We start from the raw sequence: 26573 nt of genomic DNA on the forward strand, positions 1-26573 counted from the left end.
GAATTTGGTATGGAGATAGTTTGAGGCCCGGGAAAGGACAAAGGGTAGTTTTTATAGAATAGAATAGAATAGAATAGAATAGATTTATTCGTAAGCACAAACAATCGGAACAGTACATAGTATAAAAGAAAACACAAAATAAGATTAAAGTGCCACGAAATGGCCCCATCTCAGCATGTTGCTGGTGGCTTCCAGCGCTGATCTTCCGATGAGACCATCAAGTGAGAAGAATCACGGAAGGTAACAGACAAGAAGAAAAAAGACAGAAATAACATACAGTAAACAGTTAGTTAAATAAGAAAAAAGTTACACAGCAAGAAGATACAACATAACGACTATTTACAATTAAGATTAATTAATACAAAAACAAGCATCGTGCTCTAAATCGCTGTATCAATCCGGTCCGACCATATCTTGGCTGAGCATTACAGCTGTATATACTACTAGCGCCAGCGGTGGCTACACTAACTAAAAAGCAATGTCAGACCAAACCAATATCGAGCGTTCATGAAATCTACGTTAAAAAATCTTGTAAGATTAGCTTATTAGCAAAACAGCATTGTAGGATGACGAATTTACGAAAATGTACGAAATACTAACATAACAGCACTCTACTAAGTATGGCGTAAAGGAATGATGAACCCTTGTCAGGCCAAAGGAACAAAACACTTGAGGTAAGCATAAGTAAAATTACAAACTACAGGCAGCTGGTATCAAGTCTGTAGGCTTCTTGGCTACGTTGGTGATTAAGTAAATACAGTTTAATCTTTGACTTAAAGCTATGAATACTTTGCAGGTTTCTCAAAGGCGGAGGTATATTGTTCCAGACTTTCGACGCGGCATAGCGAAAACTTCCCCGAAACGCTGCTGTGGCATGGCGTGGCATTAACAATTGAATTCCACAGTTACGGCGTTCGCGGAGCTTAATACAAGAAAGCTTATTGAAGAGATAAGGCGGAGTACCATATTTAAGCACACCAAAGAGCAGACAAGCCAAATGAAGTTTACGACGGTGTTGCATCTTGAGGATCTTATGGCTGTTCAGAAATGGTGTCACGTGAGCTCTCAACGGAATATTGAAACAGAAGCGAGCACAGGCATTTTGAACACGTTGAATGAGTCTCTTTGTCTTTGCAAGAAGTCTAGGCCCAAACACTACATCCACATAGTTTAATTTTGATAGGACAAGTGATTCAACTAGTTGACAGCGGAGGTTTTCGCTTAAATATGGCCGAATTTTATATAAAACTTTAAGCTTGTAAAAACAACTCCTAATGGCCTCGGAGACATGCTTCTCATAACGTAGTCCACAATCCATTATGAGACCTAAATTACGCGCTTCATACACCCTCTCAACCGGTGTATTCATTAGCGTAACATCCGTTGATATACTGACACCAGCCAGTTGTTGCCTGCTGCCAAATACTAGGTATTTAGTTTTATTTGGATTAAGCAACAGGCAGTTTTCTGTGGCCCATGATGCTATTGAGGTGAGATCTTGGTTTAATTTTTCTATAGCACTGTCAATGTCAGCTGGCTTACATGATATATACACTTGTATGTCGTCTGCATATATATGGTATTTGCAATGCGTGATGTGGGACCCTATATCTGCGGAGTATAATATGAACAGGAGTGGGCCGATCACCGATCCCTGTGGAACTCCTCTTGTTATATCAGCTTTTTCGGATAAAAATGAAGATCCGTCACTGCAACATACTTTCACAATTTGTGATCGATTATGTAAATAGCTTTCAAACCACTTTACAGTTTTGTGATCAAATCCGTAAAAACTCAATTTGGAAAGAAGCAGATTTATATTCAGACAATCAAATGCTCTTGAGAAATCGAGGAGGACTAAAATAGTACACATTCCTTTGTCTTGAGCATCCAAAATGTTATCAGAGACATCGAGTAATGCGGTCACAGTGCTACGTCCCTTCCGAAAACCTGATTGGACATCTGGTAGGATATTATTGTTTTCTAAGTAGGCGGTTAGCTGTAAGCATACTACTTTTTCCATTATTTTGGACAGACAAGGTAGTATACTTATAGGCCTAAGGTCTGAAAGCACAGATGGGTTCGATACTTTAGGCAAGGGAGTCACGACTGCTAACTTCCAGATATCTGGAAAGGTGGATGTAAGAATGGAGGTATTTATTAGGCTCGTAATGAAATCAATTGTGTGTGGAAAAGTCATAGTAAGCATGTTTAGATTTATCCCGTCAATACCCTCAGCATTCGATTTTAAACATTTAATTACTTTAATTATTTGATAAGAACTAACAGTATCTAAATGGAAAACAGAGTCATTGAACTTATGAAATTCAAAATAGGTCAGCTGTGATATAGTGACACTTGAAGTTCCAGGTAGATCTAGGAAGTGTTTGTTCAAGGTATCAGGATTATTAAATATATTAGGTAATTCATTATTCTTTTTAGGCAACACTGTATTTTTTAAATTTTTCCATAAAGTTTTGGGCTCATTAATTTTATTATTAATACTATGTTTGAAATATGCTACCTTTTCAAAATACAGAGCTTTATTTACAATAGACTTAAGGTCTTTGTAGTATATCTTTTTGACTTCGCTCTGGCTTTTGTGAAAATCTGCCGCAGCACTGTCACGCAACCTCATCATCAATTTGACGGTGTCCGTAATCCAGGGGTATGATTGAGCTTTAATCAAGGATGTCTTAAGAGGAGCATGCAAATCAAATAGATTAAGAACTTGTTGATTAAAGGCTGTTACCATGTCATTGACATTTCCAAGGTTTGTTATCAAGTCCCACCTCACGCTCTGCAAGTCCACATCTAGATCTTTTTCGCAGATGTTTTTAAGAGGCCTATAGGTAACGCGGTAAGGCTTGTGTTTCTCACGCTTAACATTGAAATTACAGACAACAAGGCAATGACCATACAGGGAGCCCACATGATCAATTGCTGTAGTATTGGCCTGCATGTCCGTACAGACAACATCGATCAGCGTCTGGCTGGTGTCAGTGAAATGTGTTGGCTGCGACACTAATTGTGTTAAACCAAAGCAAGTTATAAAATTATTAAATTGAGTAGTTTTTGTGTCGGTGCCATTCAATAAATTTATATTAAAATCACCTAGTAAAACTAAGTTGTCGTAGCTACGCATTGAACTAATTGAATCACTTACAGCATCTAAAAACAGTTGGAGATCCATCCAAGGTGGACGGTATGCCGTACCAATTGCTAGCTTCCTTCCGTTGAGAGCAAAAGTGATCCACATCTGCTCCACCAGCTTATGCAGCGGGTCAACTGGATGAGGCCAGGTCCGAGCCCTGAGATGACGCTTAATATAAAATCCTACGCCCCCACCACGGGACCGGTCGCCCTGCGGCCTAGGAATATGCCGGAAGCTGTATCCAGGAAGTGTCGGTGCCCGCCCTTCTTCGCCCGCCCTTAACCATGATTCGTTAATCGCCAGCACATCAACATCTTGTCGAGTAGCAGCCGCTATGAAATTGTCATGATTTGTGCCAAGAGAACCCGCATTGTACAAACCAATTCTAAGTGTTTTATTTACTATAACAACAGATGTATGTACCAGACCACCCGACAGTTGACACCACGCTGACAGACCTAATAATAACAGTACCAGACTGACATCGATAACATATGCTGCAAATTATAAACGACTTATGTATCATATTCATATACCAACAATAATTATCTGAGATGATTAAACATGCATTGGTGTGCCACAGTGGAGATACGAAACAAGAAAACATTAAACTAATAAAAGCTAAACTACACACGGCCGCCCGGACCTCAAACGGAGCTGGCTCCAAAAACACGCGCTAAGTCAGCTTCTGAGCGAATAGGAAAAGCCGACTTTCCTTCTCCTTCTCGGGCATAGATTCTTCCTCGCCTTGTCCACGAGAACCTCCACTGGTGTTGCCTACACAACTCACGAAGTTTGTGAAACAACAGGCGGTTCGTGCGTGTGAGTCGCTCGTTGACAAAGACCCGACGCGGGGGGCCCGGCAGGTTGTCAACTGAAAAGGTGAAGTTTCGCCGTACCCGGGCGGCCTGCAGCAGTTCGTCCCGCAACTGTCGCCGCGCCAGCCTAACGACGACGCGACGCGGCCGGCCGCCGGCCTCACTGTCGGCCCCTTCCCCGCCCCGGTCCACCGCACCGACTCGCTCGGCGAACACGATGTCACGCTGCTCCAAGGGGACACCTAACTTGGCCGCGAGGACGGTGATCGTGTGGACAACGTTCTCGCCCTTCGTCTCCGGAACGTGGCCAATGTCGAGGTCCGAGAGCAACGCGTCCTGGTCGCGGTCATTCAGCTCCAGCTGAAGGCGCGCCACTGTCTGCTGCAGCTCCACCGTTGCTCCTGACGGCGATCTGTCTTCTGGCTCACCGTCGACGGGCTCCACGGGCCGCTCCTCCAGGCGCCTAACCTTCTCCTCCAGGACATCCAGACGGCCAGTGAGACCACCAAGGAGATCATTAAAGCGCGCCACCTCTTGGCGCAGGCCCGCAACTTCGTCGCGCACAGAGCCGAAGTCCGCACGAAGCAAGCGCAGCTGCTCAGCGACGTCGGGCTGCTGATCCAACGACGCATCCTCCTCGCCGGCCCCACTCGGCTTCACCGGCGTATTGTCGGAGTTGTCACGCCGAGGGGTCGTGGCTTTGCACGCCGGGCACGCCCATGTACTCGCGACACGCGCATTTTGTCCCATGCCTACACAAGCTTTATGGTAAGATTGGCCGCAGCCGCACTTAGCGACACCTGTCGCACCAAGGGGTTTACCACAAGCCGCAGCGCAGACAACCATTTTGCTCGCTATGGATTAGAACTGAGAAGTTCCTACGGGAGCCACTAGATGGCGCTTAACGCAGTGTTTATATAATTTATATAAAATGTAATGTTTGGATTGCGGTGGTGTTATTAAAAGTTTCTAAGTGTATGCCGTCGTAGTACCAAATTGTATTTATTAAAGAAAAAAAAGAGATAAAGTTTCAAAGTTAATTACTGTTGTATTTTCCTAATCAGTACCTACCCACCACACGCAAAAAGTCACTTATTGTTACACAGTAAACAGTCGCTATCTATTTTATCGCACTATCACAAGCGCGCGCGGATCGCGCACACTCACATAGCTAAGGACAACACAGATTAACACACCGGTGGCTGCGGATGCAAGTAAATATCACTATTACTATTTTAATCAAATAAAGTACCGCGAGTGTGACAGTGTGTGTTACCGTCCGTGACGTCACCCATCGCCCACCCATTATCAATCATCATCATTCCGCGCATACGAAGTCGCGGGCAGAAGCTAGTAATATCATATAATAATATTATGCTCCGTCTACTGGGGTAAGTCATCTTTGTAAAATACAAAAGCTTGAAGGCAAAATATGTTGACAGTCATATGTTATGTGGAATGTTGTGACAATAATTTAAGACATTTTATTTCTCGTGTCTTGTACTTCGCAGGCTAAATGGCTCTGTTTGGTACTTTACAGTTTGTTGAGCGCTCAAACAGTTAAAAAGATCTATTCTGTACATCCTGCATTCCAAACACGCAATATTTGTCAATGTCTCAGCCATTTGGCTACGGAATTTGACTGCTGAAGAAGATGACGCCGTACTGCAAAGGTATAACAGAATTACCAATATGTATGAACCCGTACAGTGCCATCTATCTATATTAGATGTCAAATTCGGAACATGAATAGAAGCACCTCAAATATAATCAATTTTATTAATCTTTGGTATAGGCATAGAAAAAAATATTTTTTCTATGGTATAGGTTCAACAGAAACAGTCTGGAAATCATAAACAATTCGGCTAAATTCGAAACCCTCGTAACTCCTCCGTATGAGTTTATACCAAAATGGACCTTGTGTTTTAGAAATTGCGGTCTCATAATATATTTTGTGCAGGTGACTTATAGGTTGCATAGAAAAAATTGCACGACAATTCTGTGGATGTACCTATAGGTAAGTACTAAGTAGGTATGTAATAATTGTATACATTATGTGAAAAAAAATATTTTCATATTGTTTAATAAGACTCGTAGATTGTCTTGTAAATTTAATCAATGTTATTAAAATTAAAAGTGATTAATTAATTCATATTAGTGAAATGGAACGTATTTTGACGTTGTCAATCTACCCTCTATTTTTTGATGTGTTTTATTTGGTATTGGTGTCGTTTTAAATGTCATGACGAAAGCGTTAAGTTGCTCGATTCAAAATTTAAATCAATCACGAATCAGTGTGTGTATGTGTGAATTATGTAATTTTAGATTTTAAACGTAGCAGTAGAAAGTAAGTTCACATAAAGATTTACACTTTTGTTTGACTTGGATTAGGTGTGTTGATATTAGAAATGGAATGTTAAAATACAAACCTTTAAATTACAGATATATTATGTTTTACAATGGCCCTAAAACTCCCGCAAAACAGAACAAAGAACCAAATAAAAAAGTATGATAGCCAGGATTTATCACAGCAAGACAACACGGCGGAAAAAAGGAAATCCAAATTGCGGAAGAGAAAAAGTTGGTCCCAACAATTTTATGAACTTGACTTTTACCCAGAGATTAATAACAATATAATATTGAAGAAACCCGAAATGGGGAGCTACTACGGTCCTAACTGTGTTATACCAAACTACAGTCTCCCTTACACATATCAATGGGATGTGATTACGCCTCAGATTAATCAGCTGTATACAGTTCCTGTACCGACGGTACCGCTCGCCTTGATATCACCTCCATTACCCATAATACCTACCCCTGTTCTGCCGTACACAGATGTGCTATACACACCTACGTACTCAACGGTCGTGCCATACGTAGCTGATAACATTTGTACGGCTTTGGATCATATTTACGAACCAATCTCGAGTTTTGCGGCGTTAACACCGGTAACATCAACAGATGAAGATAATGAAACGGTAGATGAGCACGACGCTATAGAATCTTTAGAATACTATCTAACATTGCCGAAAGATTTATTCCCAAGAGCGAAAATGCTCACTTTAGATCCGAATCCGATAATTGATGAACTGTGCAAAATTAAAGATATAGATAAGCATTCGGCCTGGATTTTGGACCTCGAGTTTGGCGTACCAAGGACTCCTATCTCCAGACCTTTAGCGGTGTATGATGTGCAGTTTAATAATATTCATTGTAAAAATACTCCAGGCGCTGTTCATCCTTTATTTGAAAGTTGTAGTGAAGAGTTTAGGAAAATATTTCTGTTTTATTATGACTGTATTGTGTCTGTGTGGTATAGAGGTTATATTCATCTTACGAATGATGATTCTGTGATAAACTTCCAGAATTGGTTGATAGTGCCGATGCAAGCACTCGGCATGTGCTGGCCTTAGCATGAAGCATGTTTTAATTAGGTAAGGAATTATTATTGTACATACATTTTATTATAATGAACTAAATGAATGATTGCTTGAATTAAATATAAATGTGTGCATTTTAATTTCTTTATTAATATTTTTATTGACCATCTGCGTACAGTGAGACATAACATAGTAGAAATTAAATGAGGGCGCCACCTTCTTCGTAACTGTCACATTAGTGATGTAAAATGCTTAAATATGGCAACCATTTTGTATGGAAAATGTTTACTTCCATTTTATTTTATTTCTACTCTTTTATGTCGCATAGAAAAACAAGTCACAATAATTTAAATGAGGTTTGGTATTTCCAATTACCTTTCATGTTTTTACAAAATGAAAGTTAATACGTTAGATATTATAAATGTTATTTGCTGTACGAGGTACGAGGGAAATGGCAGACGGTCAAATAGAATTTTTCAATCTCTCTTAATGCCAGTGTAATTTCCCTCCACACTCTGTTACTGCTATGAATAGAAAATTCCAGCGAGTTTACTTTTTCTAGTAATTGCTATTCCGTTTTAAGTCCGTTTTCCCGTGTTTTTCAATGTAATTGTAATTGTAGGAAATTAGTTAAGTACCTATGTAGCAATTAGATCTATGCACAATTCCTACGCGCAACCTAGTTACTACAAGTGGGTATATGCACTTGAATATAGTTGAGTATAGAGTGTTAGTGCTTGCCGTGACCAATGTTGTCAATATAGGAAGTCTGCATACATTGTAAGTGTTCACAGAACAGTGCTAAGTATTTCCTGTTACAGTCTATAAGAGAAATTCTGTCATTCAGGCGATATAATCCTGGTTAACACACTTACTGAAACTACCCGTAGGTATGTGCACTTCAAATGCGATAGGTTATGTCACTTACGCACTTCGCAAGAACAGAAGGGAACAGAGGACCAAACGCCAACATTAAACAATTTAAAATCGTTATCAGCCTCATATTCGAGCAACAGAGAAGTAGATAAGGTTTTTCGATTTTTCGATATTGGCGGTAGACCCTCAGAGGGGTGTTAGAGACCAACCTGAAGTGATTGTATAATATTATTAATATTATACGGTCGAGCCTCAAAAATATTTTTAAAAAGCAACGTTTCAAAAATATATTTACACCGCCTTATATTCTCTTGTGAGTAGAGGCGTGTGTATATTTTTCGAACGTTGGCTAGTAATAAAAGTTGAACTCGACTGTACATAAATCGATTGAGTGTGGAAAGAGTATCGTTCAAAGTCAACTCAGCTGACCTAAGCTGTGCAGCTCGACTAAATTAAGGTCCCTAATGGTCTGCCGGAATTTGTGGGCTTTGTGTTCAACTCTACATCCACACCTAATTCATTGACCAAGCAATTCAAACTATATTAACACGAGCTAGACACCTAAATTGTTATAATTATGTGCATAAAGCGCGTCGCTTGAGATTAATCTGATCAATTTGTACAATATTACAATATTAAACTTTCATACAATTTCGTAGGGCTAATTTTGTTCACTATCCATAAAATGTGAAAAGCCGTTCACTGCATAGTTATGTCTTTCTTTTATAAGCCGTGTAAAAGTTTATGCTCTGAAGATTGATCTACAATTTTTTTTTATATGCAAAATCTAGGTACTGTATAAAATGTTTGGTTTTCGGGCTTAAAATCGATGGAGAAATAAAATAGCAACATGTATTATTTCAATATTTAATCATTAACAAATTTACTGTGCAAATGAACAATATGAAGTCAACAACATCATAAACTATTTAAACAAAATTAATATAGAATCTTAAAAGGACATCACGTCTTAAGCATTCGTAACCTACTCCTCAAGCGTAGCGTAAAATTGTGTTTTGGTTAACTATTTTCACATTTTAGATCAAGAGAGGTAAACAAGCATATACTTATTGTCTTTTATCTGTGAAAAACCAAATGTCTGTTTACCCCACTTAACCTAAGTTTACACATAAGAAAGACAATCAACTTTTTGCTGTCTCTGGCATAAGACAATCCAGCAAGTAAGTAAAATTAAACAAGTAACAACAAAAAGTCGATTCACTCATATTCAACAACATAAGTAACTAAATTGCGTAAAACTAACTATACAATAATAAGCACACTTATATTACATGCCAAGTATAAAAGTAAATCGTACAAAAGTTTGTGTTCCATTTTTGAGTCATATTTACAAAAAGTAAAAACAACGTATAAAATAATACTGCGTTAAAAACAAAACTTAATGCGAACGAGGGCAAGAGTACAATATCTTATTTTACGTATTTACATTGGGATAAAATAAATGCTTCTTTTGTTAGAATTTATTCAGCTTATAAATAAAATAATAAACATATTTACACAAAACTTAACAAAACCGCGCGTGGTCCACTTTAGGAAAATTAATACTTTGGCTGAAATCAGTTATAAATCAAGAACAGTATATTTTTTTATAAGTAGTAAGCTGATTTTCTAAAACAATTGAATTAATCTTCCTAATGAAGGCCAGGAATAAGTACTAAAGCCTCGAAAACAAGCAGTAATAAGGGCGTTAATTATAGTCCAAAGCTTATTATTTTACTCTTAAGAGCTATAGACGATGCTCGTCTTAAGTCCTTAGATAAATATCGTCTATTTTTATTACAATTAACGAACCTAGATAATTTCGCAATATTCATCGACGAAATAAATTTATTGCTGATCGAAATTGTTTACTTTGATAATACACACGACACTAAATCAAAACAATAACGAACTAATATTGAAAGTAAGTTTACTTAAATAAACATAAATTAATGCCCATTCTAGGACGAAATAATTTTGGTACCTAAAATACGAAAGTTCTTCAGTTTGAACTTGACTAACATTCATTCAAGGGTAAATAAGAATAATAAGTGAGGAGTGTCTTTTCAAAAGGGCTTATTCCTTTTGAAAAGACTCTTCTCAAATTTGCTTGTATATATTTTATAGACTTAATTACTGGACTTAAGGCAAGCAGTCTCAAACAGTATCGCACTAAACGATGACCGTCAGCTCTTTCCATCTCAAGCTTCGAAAATACAGAAGATCCTTTTATTAAATATCTATATCTTGTGCATCTTCAAAAGTCGAGATCGATACAAAGAAGACTATAAAACGCCTCAGAAAACGTTGAATCAAATCAACATTTTTGAAGGTAACTTAGCACTGCACATTCGCTTTTCGTTTCGTCAATTCCTTTTGTATTTTTGCGTTTTATGATAACGCTTTCAGTTCCATCGTCATTTTGAATAAGTTGTATTTCTTCCATGTTGTATTTCCTAAAACACCTGTTAAACATGAATTGTAGGCGTGTTATTTTTGTCTAAATTTACAATGAATACAGTTTTCTTATTTTGAAAATTTCTTTCAAAGTATCGTCAAATAACAACAAAATCTCTTCTAAAGTGTATTAACTCACTTCTTTCTACCCTGTTTCATTTATCTTCAAAAATATATTATTTACATCTGTTTCTATATCCGAGATAAGGCCAGCTGAATTTGAAAACACGACATACTAGGTATTTATATTTAAGAAATACAATATTAAATATTGTTTAAGAAATACAAAAACATCAGGCAACACAAGGCACCTGGGATATAGAAACAAACTCAACCTTTAGTATGCCGCTGTAATAATTTGCTATTTAATCAGTGACTGAATTTTCAAATTAAAGTCCAAACAGCATACGTAAGGTTAAAAATTTCAACAATTTTATTCCAATACCTATCATTAGGTAAACTCTTTTTAAAAGTCCGCTTCGCTCAAACACCGCATCTGGCGAAGTTTTAATTGGTTTTCAAACTAACGCGCTTATCACACCGATACCTTGTGAGAGGGACAGCACGTGTATAGCGGCGTCCCGTTCGCACACGGGCCTAAGAGTTCACGGTCTGAAGGATCCAGGGCACGAACTTGGAGATCCTGGTGCAGACCCCGGGGAGGTTCGCCTCGCCGCACCCGATGCCCCAACTTATTATGCCGGCTAGGAAGTAACGCTGATCCTTGCCTTTCACCTGGAAAAAGGAGTGTTAAATTCAACTTGCCATTATAAAATGCCATTATAAAATCATAATTTTACACATGTGATTTTTTTGACAATCATATCTAATGTGCCTATGACGGTCGCGAATATTGGACAATAAAAAAATGACAGTTTTTTTTAAATTTCGCTTGATAGAAAGATAAAAATATATTTACGTGATACTTGTCCGTCATACGCCAAAAATAGGGTAAAATATGGTAGGGTAAATAGGGTATTGGAAAAATAGGGTAATTCGCCAGTAACTGGCCACCGGCCAATAACTGGCCACCCTAAACTAAAAATGAATTCTATTCACCTAAACAGAATAAATTTTAGTGTTTCAATAACTGGCCAGCCTTCAATATCTATTTAGCCACCTTATACTAAAATTAATTCTGTTTATAGGTGAATAGAATTCATTTCTAGTTTAGGGTGGCCAGTTACTAACAGGTGACCAGTTACTGGCGAATTACCCTATACACCGTTCTATTGTTATACTTGCAATAGAACAATACTGACAGGTATCAGTAAAAAGATATTTTGGGACTAAACATGTAAAATAAATTCCCTACAATGGGGTTGGCAACTGTCAAAGGTTTGCCTAGATGGCGCCATCATAGCTTGCCCCTTTTTCTATGAGATTTGGCTTAAAGAGCTGGCATCCAGGGTATTAAAAAAACAATAATTTGACACAATTCTAGAGATTGACGGGGCAAGCTATGATGGCGCCATCTGCTAAAAACTTCCACCGGCCAACCCCATTTGAAACCACATAAAAGAAATATTGATACAATTCATACGTCCCACGATAAGCCTATATCATACGGAGTACACAGAACGTCTTTGTACCCTTTATGCATGTGCAACAAGATTGAACATTAAAGGCTTGCATACAAGACAGGAGCATGCAATCTAGTCAAATGAAGGACCCGGCAACATGTCGCATGTGTGACTAATTAGTGTCAGAGCTGTATGTATGGCAGAGGTGTTAGAATAGAATTACGGTATTATTGATAGCGTACCTATTCGTACCGCATTTACAATTTACATGTGTAATGAGAGGCTTTTATGAATTTTAAAGGATGTTACATTTAATATTCGTAATTTTTGTCTAAACTTCCTAACCTAGTCGGTAGTGACTGAATAATCCTAAGAATTTGGAGGTATTAATTGCTTTCAAATCCAAGTAAGGCAAATTGTTTCTGTATTAGGGTGACTGTTATTAGCCACTCTTAACAAATGAGACTTCTATTGCCTTGTTTCTTTCTGATTTGTGGAGTGGCCAATTACTGTGGAGGGGCCAATAACTGTAGCAGTCACCCTAATTAAGGATTTTTATTCCTAAGTCGCGACAGTTGCTATGACAAAATGGATGTATTATTTAATATATTTCATATATTGTCATCATAAAGGCATTACAAACAGTATTGAACGTCCCGTAGTATTTTTTCCGAAGGGCGCACAAGGAAAATCCATGTAAGCAAAAACGCAATCGAGCTTAGATTAAAAAAAAACCGGACAAGTGCGAGTCGGACTCGCCCACTGAGGGTTCCGTACTTTTTAGTATTTGTTGTTATAGCGGCAACAGAAATACATCATCTGTGAAAATTTCAACTGCCTAGCTATCACGGTTCATGAGATACAGCCTACTGACAGACGGACGGACGGACGGACGGACAGCGGAGTCTTAGTAATAGGGTCCCGTTCTTACCCTTTGGGTACGGAACCCTAAAAAGTTGTTAGACATATAAACTGCTGTACACAAGTCTTCTCTCTTTGATAATATATGTAAGCTTGTGAAATATGAAAACCCTCTAGGAATTTACCAAAAATGCCCTCGTTTACACCATATTTCTGAAATGGTTGAGTGCACCGATATTTTTGCAAACGATTGTTAATGCCCAGCCCAGCGTTCGCACATTCATTCGCGCATCCATCATGTCTACATGTTCGGAGCATTCAGTGCGTTTTTGATGACTTTTTCGATTCGCTTGCCAAAAACATTTCACGTGTTTTATTTTCCACTTGAAAATTCGCTGCTGATGGTCGACTCATAAGAGTTATATGAAAAGTTATGTATAATGAAAGTATAATATTGTCGGGTTAAACAAATAATTCAAATTTTGACATTGGAAATGTCTTTTCGTTCGCTCCAGTATACGGTCCGATTTCACGAAAAAGTGCGATCCCCTTATATCTCGGAAAGTTGTGAAGATATGATATTAAAAAATAGGCTCAAAAGACGCATAATCACGAGAGCTGTAAGGTGCAAAAATAATTATTCGAGAAAGTCAAAAACAAAAAAGTAATGGTCGAAATAGTGAAAATAAAATTCAATTTTTTCCGAATTCTTGATTTTGGTGCTCGATAATTTGGAAACGAAGAATGATATCAAAAATTTGAAAAAACGGCTCTGGACAATTTAGTCAGCTACAATTTGAGCCTAAAACAAAGACGATCGGGTTAAGGGTTTGCCCTGTAGCCTAACCTTAAAATAGTCAAAAAGTCAGAACGACATTTTTCACAGGACATTTATGACTTCATGTTTCGCAGAGTTCGTTATCGGTGTTTGTTGTGAATTATCGGGATTATGACGGCAGAATAACACTTGCACTGCGTGGGCGAGGGAGAGGGAGAGGGAGAGGGAGAGGGAGAGGGAGAGGGAGAGGGAGAGGGAGAGGGAGAGGGAGAGGGAGAGGGAGAGGGAGAGGGAGAGGGAGAGGGAGAGGGAGAGGGAGAGGGAGAGGGAGAGGGAGAGGGAGAGGGAGAGGGAGAGGGAGAGGGAGAGGGAGAGGGAGAGGGAGAGGGAGAGGGAGAGGGAGAGGGAGAGGGAGAGGGAGAGGGAGAGGGAGAGGGAGAGGGAGAGGGAGAGGGAGAGGGAGAGGGAGAGGGAGAGGGAGAGGGAGAGGGAGAGGGAGAGGGAGAGGGAGAGGGAGAGGGAGAGGGAGAGGGAGAGGGAGAGGGAGAGGGAGAGGGAGAGGGAGAGGGAGAGGGAGAGGGAGAGGGAGAGGGAGAGGGAGAGGGAGAGGGAGAGGGAGAGGGAGAGGGAGAGGGAGAGGGAGAGGGAGAGGGAGAGGGAGAGGGAGAGGGAGAGGGAGAGGGAGAGGGAGAGGGAGAGGGAGAGGGAGAGGGAGAGGGAGAGGGAGAGGGAGAGGGAGAGGGAGAGGGAGAGGGAGAGGGAGAGGGAGAGGGAGAGGGAGAGGGAGAGGGAGAGGGAGAGGGAGAGGGAGAGGGAGAGGGAGAGGGAGAGGGAGAGGGAGAGGGAGAGGGAGAGGGAGAGGGAGAGGGAGAGGGAGAGGGAGAGGGAGAGGGAGAGGGAGAGGGAGAGGGAGAGGGAGAGGGAGAGGGAGAGGGAGAGGGAGAGGGAGAGGGAGAGGGAGAGGGAGAGGGAGAGGGAGAGGGAGAGGGAGAGGGAGAGGGAGAGGGAGAGGGAGAGGGAGAGGGAGAGGGAGAGGGAGAGGGAGAGGGAGAGGGAGAGGGAGAGGGAGAGGGAGAGGGAGAGGGAGAGGGAGAGGGAGAGGGAGAGGGAGAGGGAGAGGGAGAGGGAGAGGGAGAGGGAGAGGGAGAGGGAAAGTGCAATTTGTTTGTTCACATGCGTTACCACCAGTTTTAACATTGACATATTCACTCACGTTTAAGTAACTTACTTTCTATGCATCTCGCTCGTACTCGCATATTAGTGCAAGCGAGATGTATAGAAAGTAATTTACGTAGACGCGACCTAATCTGTCAATGTCAAAACTGGTGGTAGCCGTACAGGATACTTGTGTTAGTCTAAGAATAAAGTAATTATCATTCAACGTTGTAGTTTTATTTTGTAACTTTTTCCTTATCCAGACTTTCTCGTCGCTCAGCGACAATATTTTTTCGAATTCCGTAGATTCATTTCCAATGTGCTCGACAGTCGTGTGAGGCACGAAATCTGTGAATTTTTTTGAGAATAGCTTCAAACTTCAACACTTATTCAGCACAAGGGCACTTTTACACATCAACATTGAATTTACATAGAAGCAAAAATAATAATAATACATCAACAATTATAAAATATAATTACCAACTAGCCTACACAATTTTAGAAACTAAAACAAAACCTTTCAGAAATTTGTGATTTAATTTCTCAGTCCCCGTTGCTATTACGATTTCATTCAGTTCTGCGTGTGAGGACGAAAATTAAGCTTCGTCGCTGTAAGCTGTCTTAGGCCTTCCTTCCAAGAGGCAATTTGCAAGGCAATCAATTTGCATACAAATTCTACTAGTTAATTGTCGGTCCTTAGCCAAAGCGGCTGTTTTGGCTCTTGCATCTATTGCAGACACTTTATGATGTGATGAGAGACACTATTAGGTGGTTGGACAGACCGTCCCGTTGCCTTATGTGAGCGCTACTTTTGCAAGCCGTATACAACATGCCAATCGCTAACGCTACGTAGTTGTCACACTAATATGGAAGAGAGATAGAGAGACACAAAGTGAATCACTTTGGAGAAGTGCAGGCGATCGTTACCTTGGCTAGACCGCCTGGAGAGGTTTGAGAATCCCCTCGACGTCATCTAACACATACAACTTGTATTATAGCAGGTATGAATAATATTATAGGAAGAATGTCACCTGTAGTAGGCTCCCTGAATCCCCCTGGCAGGAGTCGTGTCCACTGCGCAGAGGAAGATGTCAGCAATTAACTAGTATCTAAGAAAGTTGGTAACATGTAGAGGTCTTCCTGAATCCTCCTGACAGAAATTGTGTTTCCTGAGCTCTTCGCCGGCGCAGATGAACATGTTTAGAAATGACCTGACCTGCTAGCATGGATTGCGTTCTCGCGCACGGTCTGGTATGTTTAAAGAGATATGGTAACCTGTAGTGGTCCCCCTGAATCCCCCTGGCAGGAGTCGTGTCCCCCGCGCTCGTGGCCGGCGCAGAGGAAGATGTCGGGAATGAACTCGTGTCTGCCAGCTCGCAGGAACATGGACTTGCAGCGGTCATTCGACACTATTGGAACTTGGACCTGAAATTATTGAGGGGTAATATGAATAAAGTCATCATTACCAGTCTATTTACGTGCTATAGCTGAGCCAAGGCCTCCTCTTACGAGAGGGTTTGAACTTTAGTCCCCAAGATAACCTAACCGAGATAGCAGATTGAGGACATCTCAAGTATTCAGGTTTCATTGTGTTTTTTTTTTCTCTAAAGTACTAAGTACAAAGTAGTGATGTACCGACTATTAATTTGGCCGACTAGTCGACTAATCGGCTCTCGGATGGCCGATTAGTCGGCCGACTAGTCGGCTAGTCGGCCAGATCATTAATTACGTATAAGTTCGGATGCACTTAAAAAACAATCGTTTTACCCCTTTCGTCGCGCTATTCATCATAATTACGTATAAAAGTAACGCTGAAAAATAGAATAATCCTATTTAAAATATGTCTCACGAAAGTTTAATATCGATAATAATCCTAAGGCTATATTTTATACCACAAATCAGACAAGAAAGCGATCACACCGTCAATAATTCGATTAAAGTTTTCGTACGCACCCTAAATAGGAATTTGGGTAAAATATGTGAAAAGCTTATGGTAAATATTTGCTGTTTATTTATTTTTGCCCTGTTTTTCTGTCACTTATACTACTCTACTACTACTAATCGGCCATTTTTGCCGACTAATCGCCGACTACAAATGCGGCCGGATAGTCGGCTTTCCCGACTAGTCGGCGACTAGTCGGTACATCCCTACTACAAAGTATTTTTTCTCAAGCAAACTTAAACCTAAATATAACCGACACATTTGTCTGATACAAAAATATAACGATATAAGTCTTGTTACTGAAAAAGTTTTCTAACTAGGGGTGGGCGGAAAGGGTCAAAGGAGGATATTTATAAATCAAGGGAAGCTTTTATCGGATATACCCATGAAACACCTACTTATTATTGGATCATCTCCGTTCGGAAGGTAACGCAAGTGCCTATAATAATAAGAAAACGCACGTCTGTCGTGATGAAATTAATAGATTTGTGATTGATACAGTTTTTTTTTTAAATATTGCAGTACCTAGGTAATTATGTAATTAAACGAATTAAAGAGTATTGGGGTCTTACCATGATGTCCTTATTGCAATTCTGTTTAGGACCTAAACTGAATTGCTAAGGGACGGAGTTGTGTGACTTATATAGCTCCGTCCTTTAGCAATTCAGTTTAAGTCCTAAACAGAATCGCAATAAGGACATCATGGTAAGGACCCTGTTATGTTGGATGTCAGTAAGTACACTACCGGTCAGTAGATGAACAGAAGTTGTATGTTGATCATCCGGTGAAGACCACGACTCTCAGACGACGAGTTAGAAAGATAAAAAAAAACAGCTTATGAAAAAAGTCAGCTTACCTCTTGCAAAATAGACGGCAGCACACCACCCTCCGATAATCTTCCCCACCCCGTCACCGTCGCATTCTCCCCCACCAGCAAATCATCCGTCGCCGGCAAACAAATCGGAGAGATATGCGGCGCGAACACCAACGTCGACTCCAGTTTGACCAGAGCCAGGTCATATTCGTAGGTGAAGAAGTTGTATTTCGGGTGGACGGCTTTCCGGGCCACTCCTTGCTCCACGAAGGGGTATTGCTCGGATACTGAGGAGAAGTCGTATTCGCCGACTCGTATTCGGATTTGTGAGGTTAGAAGGCTGTGGAAAATTAAAAAGTAAACTTTTGCAGGGTCGTATAAAATTGTTAAAGGTCACAAAATTTTATACATTTAGACAAAGGTTATAATTTGAGGTTATATTTTTGGACTTGTATCCGATTTTTGTCATTATGTTAATATGTAGAAACTGTGATTTTGATCAGAATCACCTTATTTAACCTAAGTTGTTCAATTGCCATCGTCCAAAGTCCAAACTGATACAAAATAATCGTCAAATTCCAAGGCTTCATTAAGAAGGCAGTAAATAAGCCAGTGTGGAATTTTCATTTCATTTATTTCCCACATATAAGCTGACAGTATTTCACCAAAACGCTTACACGAATGGAAAGCACGACATTAAAGCGCCTTAAAAACGGTCATAGTTCGGGCCGAGGCACCTGACACTTCGTTTTGGAAGCAATACATGATCACCTATCACCTTTCATAGAAAACGAAGTGGTATAAATATGTCTTGGCCCGGACCCGGATCGTTCTAGCGTGAATCATCTTTTAAGGTACCTAATTACGACCTCATACCTTTTAAATGTTTCAACAGATAATAAAATACTTACTCATCAACACAATGGCCAGCGGTAGCAATCCAGCCCTCATTGATGATGGCCCCACCACATCTGTGCGTCGAAGAGAAGCTGAAGAAAGACGTCCTCCTGACTGAGACCTGCCACGGCCACCGCCCGAAGCTGGAGTCCTTGCCGCCCATTATCCTCATCTCTGGGCGCGGCCACATTGCTGTGACCCCGCATTCTGGAAACACCAAGACAATGTCGATATACATTTATGCAGAATGTTATGCTTAGACAGAGGGGCAGACCCAGAACAAGATGGGAGGATCACTGTAGTGCTAAAGGACATGAGTGAGTGCAAGTTATCCGAGGACGACGTCGTGGACAGGGCGGAGTGGAGAAGGTTGAGCAGGAAAGCTGACCCCACCACCATGTGGGATAGATAGCTAGGAAGAGAGAGAGGATTATGTAATGCTTAACTAGTAAGTAAAAAAGAAAGGTAGGTACTTTAATTATTCTTAGTCTCAAGCTAAGTTACTGCCTACCATCTACTAGAGTCTCTGCGGAAAGTGAAGAGTCGTGGAATGTATGGTGGGGCCCAATATATTCCACGACTCTTCTCTTTCCAAACAGACTACACTATTTATCCGCTAAATAGAAATTCTATCCTTGCAAATTAGCTTCAAGTATGTAGGTATCAACAAGACTTGATAATACTTAATACCAGCTCATAATCTCACTTCAGAACAATGTTGCATGTTACTAATGATGTTAATACTACAATCTGTCTTAACTTATGCCATGAAGCCAGAAGCTGTATCATAACATCATAAATAACAACAGTGTAGGCAAATCCTAATCACATTAATAAAGTTTCTTTTAAGTATTATCGGCCCGATTCGAACTTTAAGATATTTACGTCAAATATTACGTCCAGATACGATATGGATTAGACATGTCAGTGTCAAAAGTGACGTTTTTGTTTGAAGAAACGTCACTTTTGACACTGACATATCTAATCCATATCGTATCTGAGGGCCTACCGCGAACCACGTTCGACGTGTTGCCTACGTCGAACGTGCTTCGCGGTAGGCCCTCTGGACGTAATATTTGACGTATCTTAAAGTTCGAATCGGGCGGCTTTATCATAAGGTAACTTTGTTCATTCTACCAGATTTTCTATAGCGAATTTTTTTTATACCTTGAGCCATTATCAGACTAAAAATTGCGTCCCTAACTTTTTTATAAAAACACTTTTGTAGAATATAGGGACTGCACGTTGGATTGGGGAAAATCATAAAAATGAATACCTATTTAAACAACATGGTAAACGTTCCTATATTTATTATTTTTTTCATATTACTAATACCTACTTTAAAAGCCTTTTTTCCAAAATAGTTTTAGCCAGCATCAAATTTCTAGCCCACATAGTACAAAACGTACTCGTTCATGTAATAGGGTTCAGGCAATTCCTATTTCCGCCGAGCATGCAATACAGAGATTACATCTCAAACTCATTCCGTTTGCCTGCAAATTTTGTACTTACACCAATAGGACTATTAGGAGGCATCAACGCTGAAATAGCTGGAACTATTCCCTAAAATAAAGCCTATAAAACCTAGAGAGAGTTGCTCCTAAAACTTATAAATAAACCTTATAGCAAATTTTGCGTATCTAGATAAAATTTGCCACTAACAATAGCAGGACCGTAGCAAACGAAACGCAACTGTCACTGTCGCATTAATACGTGGGCCATACTGAAAGTTTCTGGATTCTGATATATGACGACTTATTTTTTGTAAGTGGCCAGTCCAGGAATTTTCAGTATGCCCTAAGTATAGGACTGTTAGAGAGAGATGATTACGCAACAAAGTGCAAACGATTGGCACGTTGGCTAGGCAGAGGCACCAAGGTGGCAATGGTTTTAGATGGAGAAGGGGGCTCCTCTAAATTCCAAGAGCCCATACTAAGGACCTAGGGGCCCTAGGTCTCTAAATCCGAGCGTAGACGTCATGCATCGTCAGTAGAGAACAGTTGTACTTGAGAAACCTGTGTGATTTAAAAGGGGGGAATACTCGTACATAGAAAAAGAGAGAATGTTTTTCCACTTCTCAATATTTTCAATTCTCCATGATTTTTTAGTAGTATAGGTTCTTTTTTTTCTTAAATTTGCAATAATAAAAATTTCCATTTTAAAGCGAAACCTATAAACGTAGAATATAATTACTGAAGCGATCGACATCAAAATCAAAGTGATTGGTTATGATTTAGTTAGTTGAAACCGTTTTCTCCCGAAATGGAAATTTCATCAAAAAAATACCTAGGATCGCAAAGCCATTCTTCCCTCTTAACCACTTACCATGAGACAGATTGTATGCTTCATTTACCAAAAATAGCATGTCAAAGAAACAAAAACCTCTTCTCATAAGTAGGTACCTATTTAATTTAATTTCCAATTGGCAGTGACAGTACTTCTGTGTTATATTTCCTGTTGCATGAGCATTCCACTAATGAGCTTGCCAAATATTAACGAGCATTGGGTTCCTTCGGGATTTGAGTTTTCATTCCAAAATGGAATGACGCCATCAACGGATTGATGACATAATATTATTTCTGGTAAGTAAATTAATAATGAGCGAGGTAGCCTGGAAACTGCAGTGTTAAATAGTAATTTATTATTGGTGGGTTAACTAATTGGAAGTTTGTTTTTAATGACAAAGAACCTAAGAAATGTACAACGCATATATTATAAGTACTACAAATTAAGTACCTTACTTCGACATTCTATAGAAAAGTGGATACTTATGTCCGGAAATTGAATGTGTATTGTACATTGATAGGTATAGCTGCCTAAGGCCTCCAACCTTAGAATATGCTTAGAAAATTACCATCAAAAATGCTTAAGACTGTGGTAGACGTTAAATTCGGTTAAACACCATTAAGTCCATTCTTTTATTTTAATTACCTACCTATTGCTTTCACATTTGTTTGTTTTCTCATATCTTTGTGAAATACTTGCTCATGTTTTACATATTCGAGACTAGTATGACATTGGGTACTTTCAACATTATTGTAACTTAAATAATAAGTACGTACCAACCTAACCGAACAACACTTTTCAAAATGGCCACAAGCTTAATTCCGACAGAAAACAACCATGACTTATGTCAGAAACCGCTGTCTCAAATCGTACAATTCCAATATTCAAAAGTACAAAAGAAAAGCAAACAGAACGTTTTATCCATAATTACTTGAATACACAGAGTTCAAATACCTTACTAGATACCTACACGAAATCCTCAAACATTGAAACAATCTGCTCAAAAACAAGTGACTACACGTTTGCTCCCCAAATTGCTTAACTTTCGTTCTAAAATGGTTCTTATTCCTTCAGTATAAAGTCTATTTGGGTTAAATGAGTGTGTGAGCATTTGAGCAATTTGAGCTAAGTTGGGAACAGCTCTTACAGTGCGATAGTGCCATCACCGGGAGCGGTGCAATCGAAAACAAATGCAAGCTTTTTGGCAAAGCGGCTACTTAAATTTGTATACTTTTTGGGGTTCCTTGCCAGAAACCATACGCGTCTATATTGCTATATTATTTCTATTGAAGAAACTAGTTTTTTAGATTCGGGAAAAGTGTCAAATCTTCTCATCTGTACTCGATAATCGCTTCTACGACCTTGAACGATGACAGAATGACATTGAATGTTGACTTATGGAATTTGACTTAGACTTTGGTAAGGAAAATTGATATCACAATTTTCCCGCTGCTGCAGCGTTGCAACAACATCACTGCAGTATTAACGCAGTTGCAGTCGCAATCCGGACTGCAACAGCGTTACTGTAGCATGGGAGTCATGATTTATTAGCTATAGCCTGTAAGCTATTATAAGCCAACTCTCACTACCTATAGGCTTTTTTATTATTTTTATTTTGTTTATTTTTATTTATTTATTCCTTAATTTATAGTCTTTGTGTTATAGTCCAAAGCAGATAGTGGACTACCCACGTGTTTACCAAATGTTGTCTCAATGCACATTCCCGATTGATTAAAAATCCCCCAAAGAGATCCCTCACGCTAGCATCTTTTGAGCGTCGGTGTCTAGTCAGCATTAAGACGAAACGGGAGCTGAGCTAAAAGTCAATTTTGAGATTTCAAGCTGAATATACCCGTCGCTCTGACGGGGCGTGAGAGACTGTATTTGTGTGTGTAATGCACGCACACAGATGCGTACGCTTGCACCCGCGCGCGCCTCATTGCCGACAATTTGCAATGTTATTTTTCGTGCGTTACTGCCACGAGGCGTTCACTTATTACTTACTGTGTTGCGATTGAATTTTTTGACCCGGCTTACGTTTACGGAACTCGATAATCTTTCTACTACTGTGACTTGGCTTTGTTTACTTGACTTTGCTGATCAGCTTATTGTTTTGGACTCCGTGAGTTGTGGTTACCTATTGGACCGCACGCAATTCATCTACCTTTATTCAAGTAATTAAGCGTAATTAGCCGAAACCTTTATAAGAGTGTAATTCATAAGAAGTACATAAGATATAATTTATGTACTGGTTTGCTGTTAGCTTTTAATTGTATCACTTTACATATATGTTACTCAAATAACTAACACGGTTACACTGTTGTAAGAACATTATTTTTCAGGTAGGCCTTATTATACCTACTATAGGCCTTATTACCTCCTAGTACCTAAGTAGTAGTAGTACTACTACGGAAATTGATTCAAAGACTCAAGACTGACTTAAGTGGCAGTAGGGTGTAGGGTTTTTTCTAGGCTTAATGAGTTCGCTGAAGCTTATTTTTTATACTTAGCGCACAGAACCACTAGTTTAACAGTATCAGCTCTAACCACATGTCACCATTTTGTCCTTTACGTAACAAACTCAGGGCCCAGAATATCCGATGTACCTATCAAATCAAGGTTCTGTACCAAATAAGGCCTGGTTATTATAGTTCGTTATTTTTTAGCATTAGAAAGAAGGTAAACAATCATGACGTGTCTTTTTATTAATAATTATTGAAAAACGCTTTCAAAAATTAGTTTATATTACTTATGAAAGCAAAAGAATATAAAAAAGTATATGATTAATACATACATACATACATACATACAATCACGCCTATTTCCCGGAGGGGTAGGCAGAGACCACGGATTTCCACTTGCTACGATCCTGACATACCACTTTCGCTTCCTTCACATTCATAACATTCCTCATACACGCTCGCCGGTTTAGGGTGCTCTTGCTCATTAATATGATTAATATGATTTATAATTCTAACATATTTGCTATGACTTATTTTTCAATGGTAATTTTTAATAAGACATGTCAAAATCTGTTACCTAAATGCAAAAAAAACGAACTTTAAGCGTGCTAACTTTCAAAATTTCATTTTTTATAAGATAGTATAAGTAGATGGGCAAAAATTTTGCGTCCATGTCCACCAGTGAGTAAGTGATTGAGATACCTAAACATTTAACTTTATAATGTAAAATGATATAATTTACTAACCTACTCGTTTAATTTCAGGTAGGTTGAATAAGGAACCAAGTAACCATGGGGAGGAGCAGTATTTACTAACATTTTCTTTTTGGGTCTTCAGAGTGTATCGTTTCCTTTTTTTTGCACATATTACACTTAAATATATATTCTCTGTGTAAACCCTTACGTCTTTCAATGACAAAGGCAAGATCAGCAAATGTACAATTTGTATGATCGTGCCTGATATTTGAGATCACAGAAAATAAATATTTTAAATCCACTATTCTGCGACCTTCTAAAATTTTGTTTTATCATGATTCATGATCAAAAAGCTCGGATTCAATAGTCATATCAAACGTCGATTATGCAGTTGATGATGAGCTTGCATTTTCTACCATTGGTGCTGCAAATGCATCAACCGGTGGCGATAAACTTTGCCCTCTTGTAAAACAAATTACTATTGTGATTGTGTCCAGCAAAAGGCCAAAATTCGGTTTACTTTCCTGTTTAAAATATTACTAATTTATTCATATTTCAGATTAGGTACATAGGTAACTGTCTGAATGTTACAATGCCAGCTGGCAAATTCTATCACATTTGTTTGTTTGGTAGTCATGGTAACATTCACTTACATTGATATCCTTATAAAGATCTGTATCTTATTATCCAGACCTTAAAATATTGCCACCGTTGCCCTTTAAAAAAATACTGTTTAAATAATTGGGTTCTCAAACAATGCTTCTATAGTATAAATAATGACTACACAAAAATGGGTAGTATTGTATATAATGCACGAAATAAGGCCCGATTCTTAAGCGGGTTTAAATTTTGAGGCCATGTCCGCTAATACTATAGACAAAATATCAAGTTTAATAAACACAAAAAAAAAACATTGATGGGCCTTATTTTATAATTTAGGCCTTACTATGTAATTTAAAGTAGAGTTAGGCCAAGAAAAATCTATAGCGATTTTGATAGAACACGCAGTGCAAGTATTATTTCAAACGTCGCTTCTATGAAATTATGACATATAAATAACACTTGCACTGCGTGTGCTATCAAAATTGCTGTAGACTTTTCTTGGTCTGACTCTAAAATATTCTTTATTACACCACAAACGTAAAAACAAATTTAAAAAAAACCGGCGAAGTGCAAGTGCAAGTTCCGTACCATTATTTATAAAAACGGTCACCCATCCAAGTACTGACCCCGCCCGACGTTGCTTAACTTCGGTCAAAAATCACGTTTGTTGTATGGGAGGCCCCACTAAAATTTTTATTTTATCCTGTTTTTAGTATTTGTTGTTATAGCGGCAACAGAAATAAATCATCTGTGAAAATTTCAACTGTCTAGCTATCACGGTTCGTGAGATACAGCCTGGTGACAGACGGACGGACGGACAGCGGAATCTTAGTAAAGGGTCCCGTGTTTTACCCTTTGGGTACGGAACCCTAAAACCGATTTACAATGTAGATAAAGGTAGCAACAGGCGGTCTTATCGCTGTTAGTTCTTATTCTTCGTTTGTTTAGCATTAGAGTGAAGGTGACGTGTCTTTTTTAAGCATGCAATCGTATAATTATTTAGCTTTTTTTGTAATAGTTATGTACCTAGTGGTTAATATTAGTATTTACTATTTTTTTTTTCAATAATGCTTAAAAACGAAGTATAGACATGACAACCAAATATTAACGCCATTGTAGGGCAGGATATACAGAACATGAATCATTAGTACTGTCACGCTCCGTGATTGTTGAGCCATTTAGGGTTCTAGCTAAATTGGACATTCCATAGAGCACGAGTAAGTATGGAACAACCAATTCAGCTAGGACCCTAAATTGCTCGACAATTACGAAGCGTGCCTGTAGGTACCTAAAAATTTTGTTAACCCATTTTAACCATGCAATAAAATATTTTTGATTTTGATTTCTAATTTGAAATATTAGAATCAAAAAGTTCATAATAGATTGTATATCATAACTACAAAAATGTGTTCCCTACTCTCAACCCAAAACCCCTTGTATCTTAGGATCTAGATATTTTCACACAAGACGGTTTATCGATAACTTCTTACATCACTAGATTATCGACATTAAATGTCGACTATTGCCCATCACTTTTCTGGCTGTGTACGTATTTAGAAACTTGACTCCGCCCCTAAAATTAGTGCGATAGGGACAACTGCAGCTGAGGCGAAAAATCCTGCGTAAAAATGACAAAAATCGAGGTTTCGTAGTCCTCTTTTTCCTCCCCCAAAACTTAACCAATCGTAACCAAATTTGGAAATCTAAATGATTATGAAATTATCTGTGTCGGACCGTTTTGCTTTTTTGGCTAATTGATATCAGTTTTGAATACCACGCCTCTCATTGCGGCATAGTCTATTAGGCCATTTTGGCCGTTTTTGAAGGGCTCTAGCGCCTTAAAAAACAAAAATATCAAAAAAAGCAAAACGG

At 39.1% G+C, this 26573-nt stretch overlaps 2 protein-coding genes and 1 long non-coding RNA gene across 4 annotated transcripts in view; 2 read left to right on the forward strand and 1 right to left on the reverse strand.

Annotated features, from left to right (window-relative positions):
* The first annotated feature begins 343 nt into the window (after positions 1-343).
* Positions 344-3537, forward strand: LOC134794123 (uncharacterized). Its single transcript, XR_010144637.1, has 2 exons — positions 344-674; positions 797-3537. It is a non-coding gene; the product is annotated as an uncharacterized LOC134794123 (long non-coding RNA).
* Positions 3538-6431: 2894 nt separating this feature from the next.
* On the forward strand, positions 6432-7492 carry LOC134794483 (uncharacterized). The gene has a single exon (XM_063766296.1). It carries the CDS (start codon positions 6432-6434, stop codon positions 7383-7385), a length of 954 nt encoding a protein of 317 aa, XP_063622366.1. The 3' UTR covers positions 7386-7492.
* Positions 7493-11106: 3614 nt separating this feature from the next.
* The window catches only part of LOC134794174 (serine proteinase stubble-like), a 219436-nt gene continuing 203969 nt past the window's right edge, over positions 11107-26573 (reverse strand). For both annotated transcript variants that reach the window (XM_063765896.1, XM_063765895.1), the window contains exons 7-10: positions 18670-18862; positions 17801-18098; positions 16278-16427; positions 11107-11420 (exon numbers count right to left, since the gene is read on the reverse strand). In XM_063765896.1, the coding sequence (XP_063621966.1) occupies positions 11283-11420; positions 16278-16427; positions 17801-18098; positions 18670-18862 (779 nt within the window). In that variant the 3' untranslated portion in view covers positions 11107-11282. The remainder of the gene's footprint in view (positions 11421-16277; positions 16428-17800; positions 18099-18669; positions 18863-26573) is intronic.

The sequence above is a fragment of the Cydia splendana genome, chromosome 10 (assembly GCF_910591565.1).
Source record: "Cydia splendana chromosome 10, ilCydSple1.2, whole genome shotgun sequence".
Classification (NCBI taxonomy): domain Eukaryota; kingdom Metazoa; phylum Arthropoda; class Insecta; order Lepidoptera; family Tortricidae; genus Cydia; species Cydia splendana.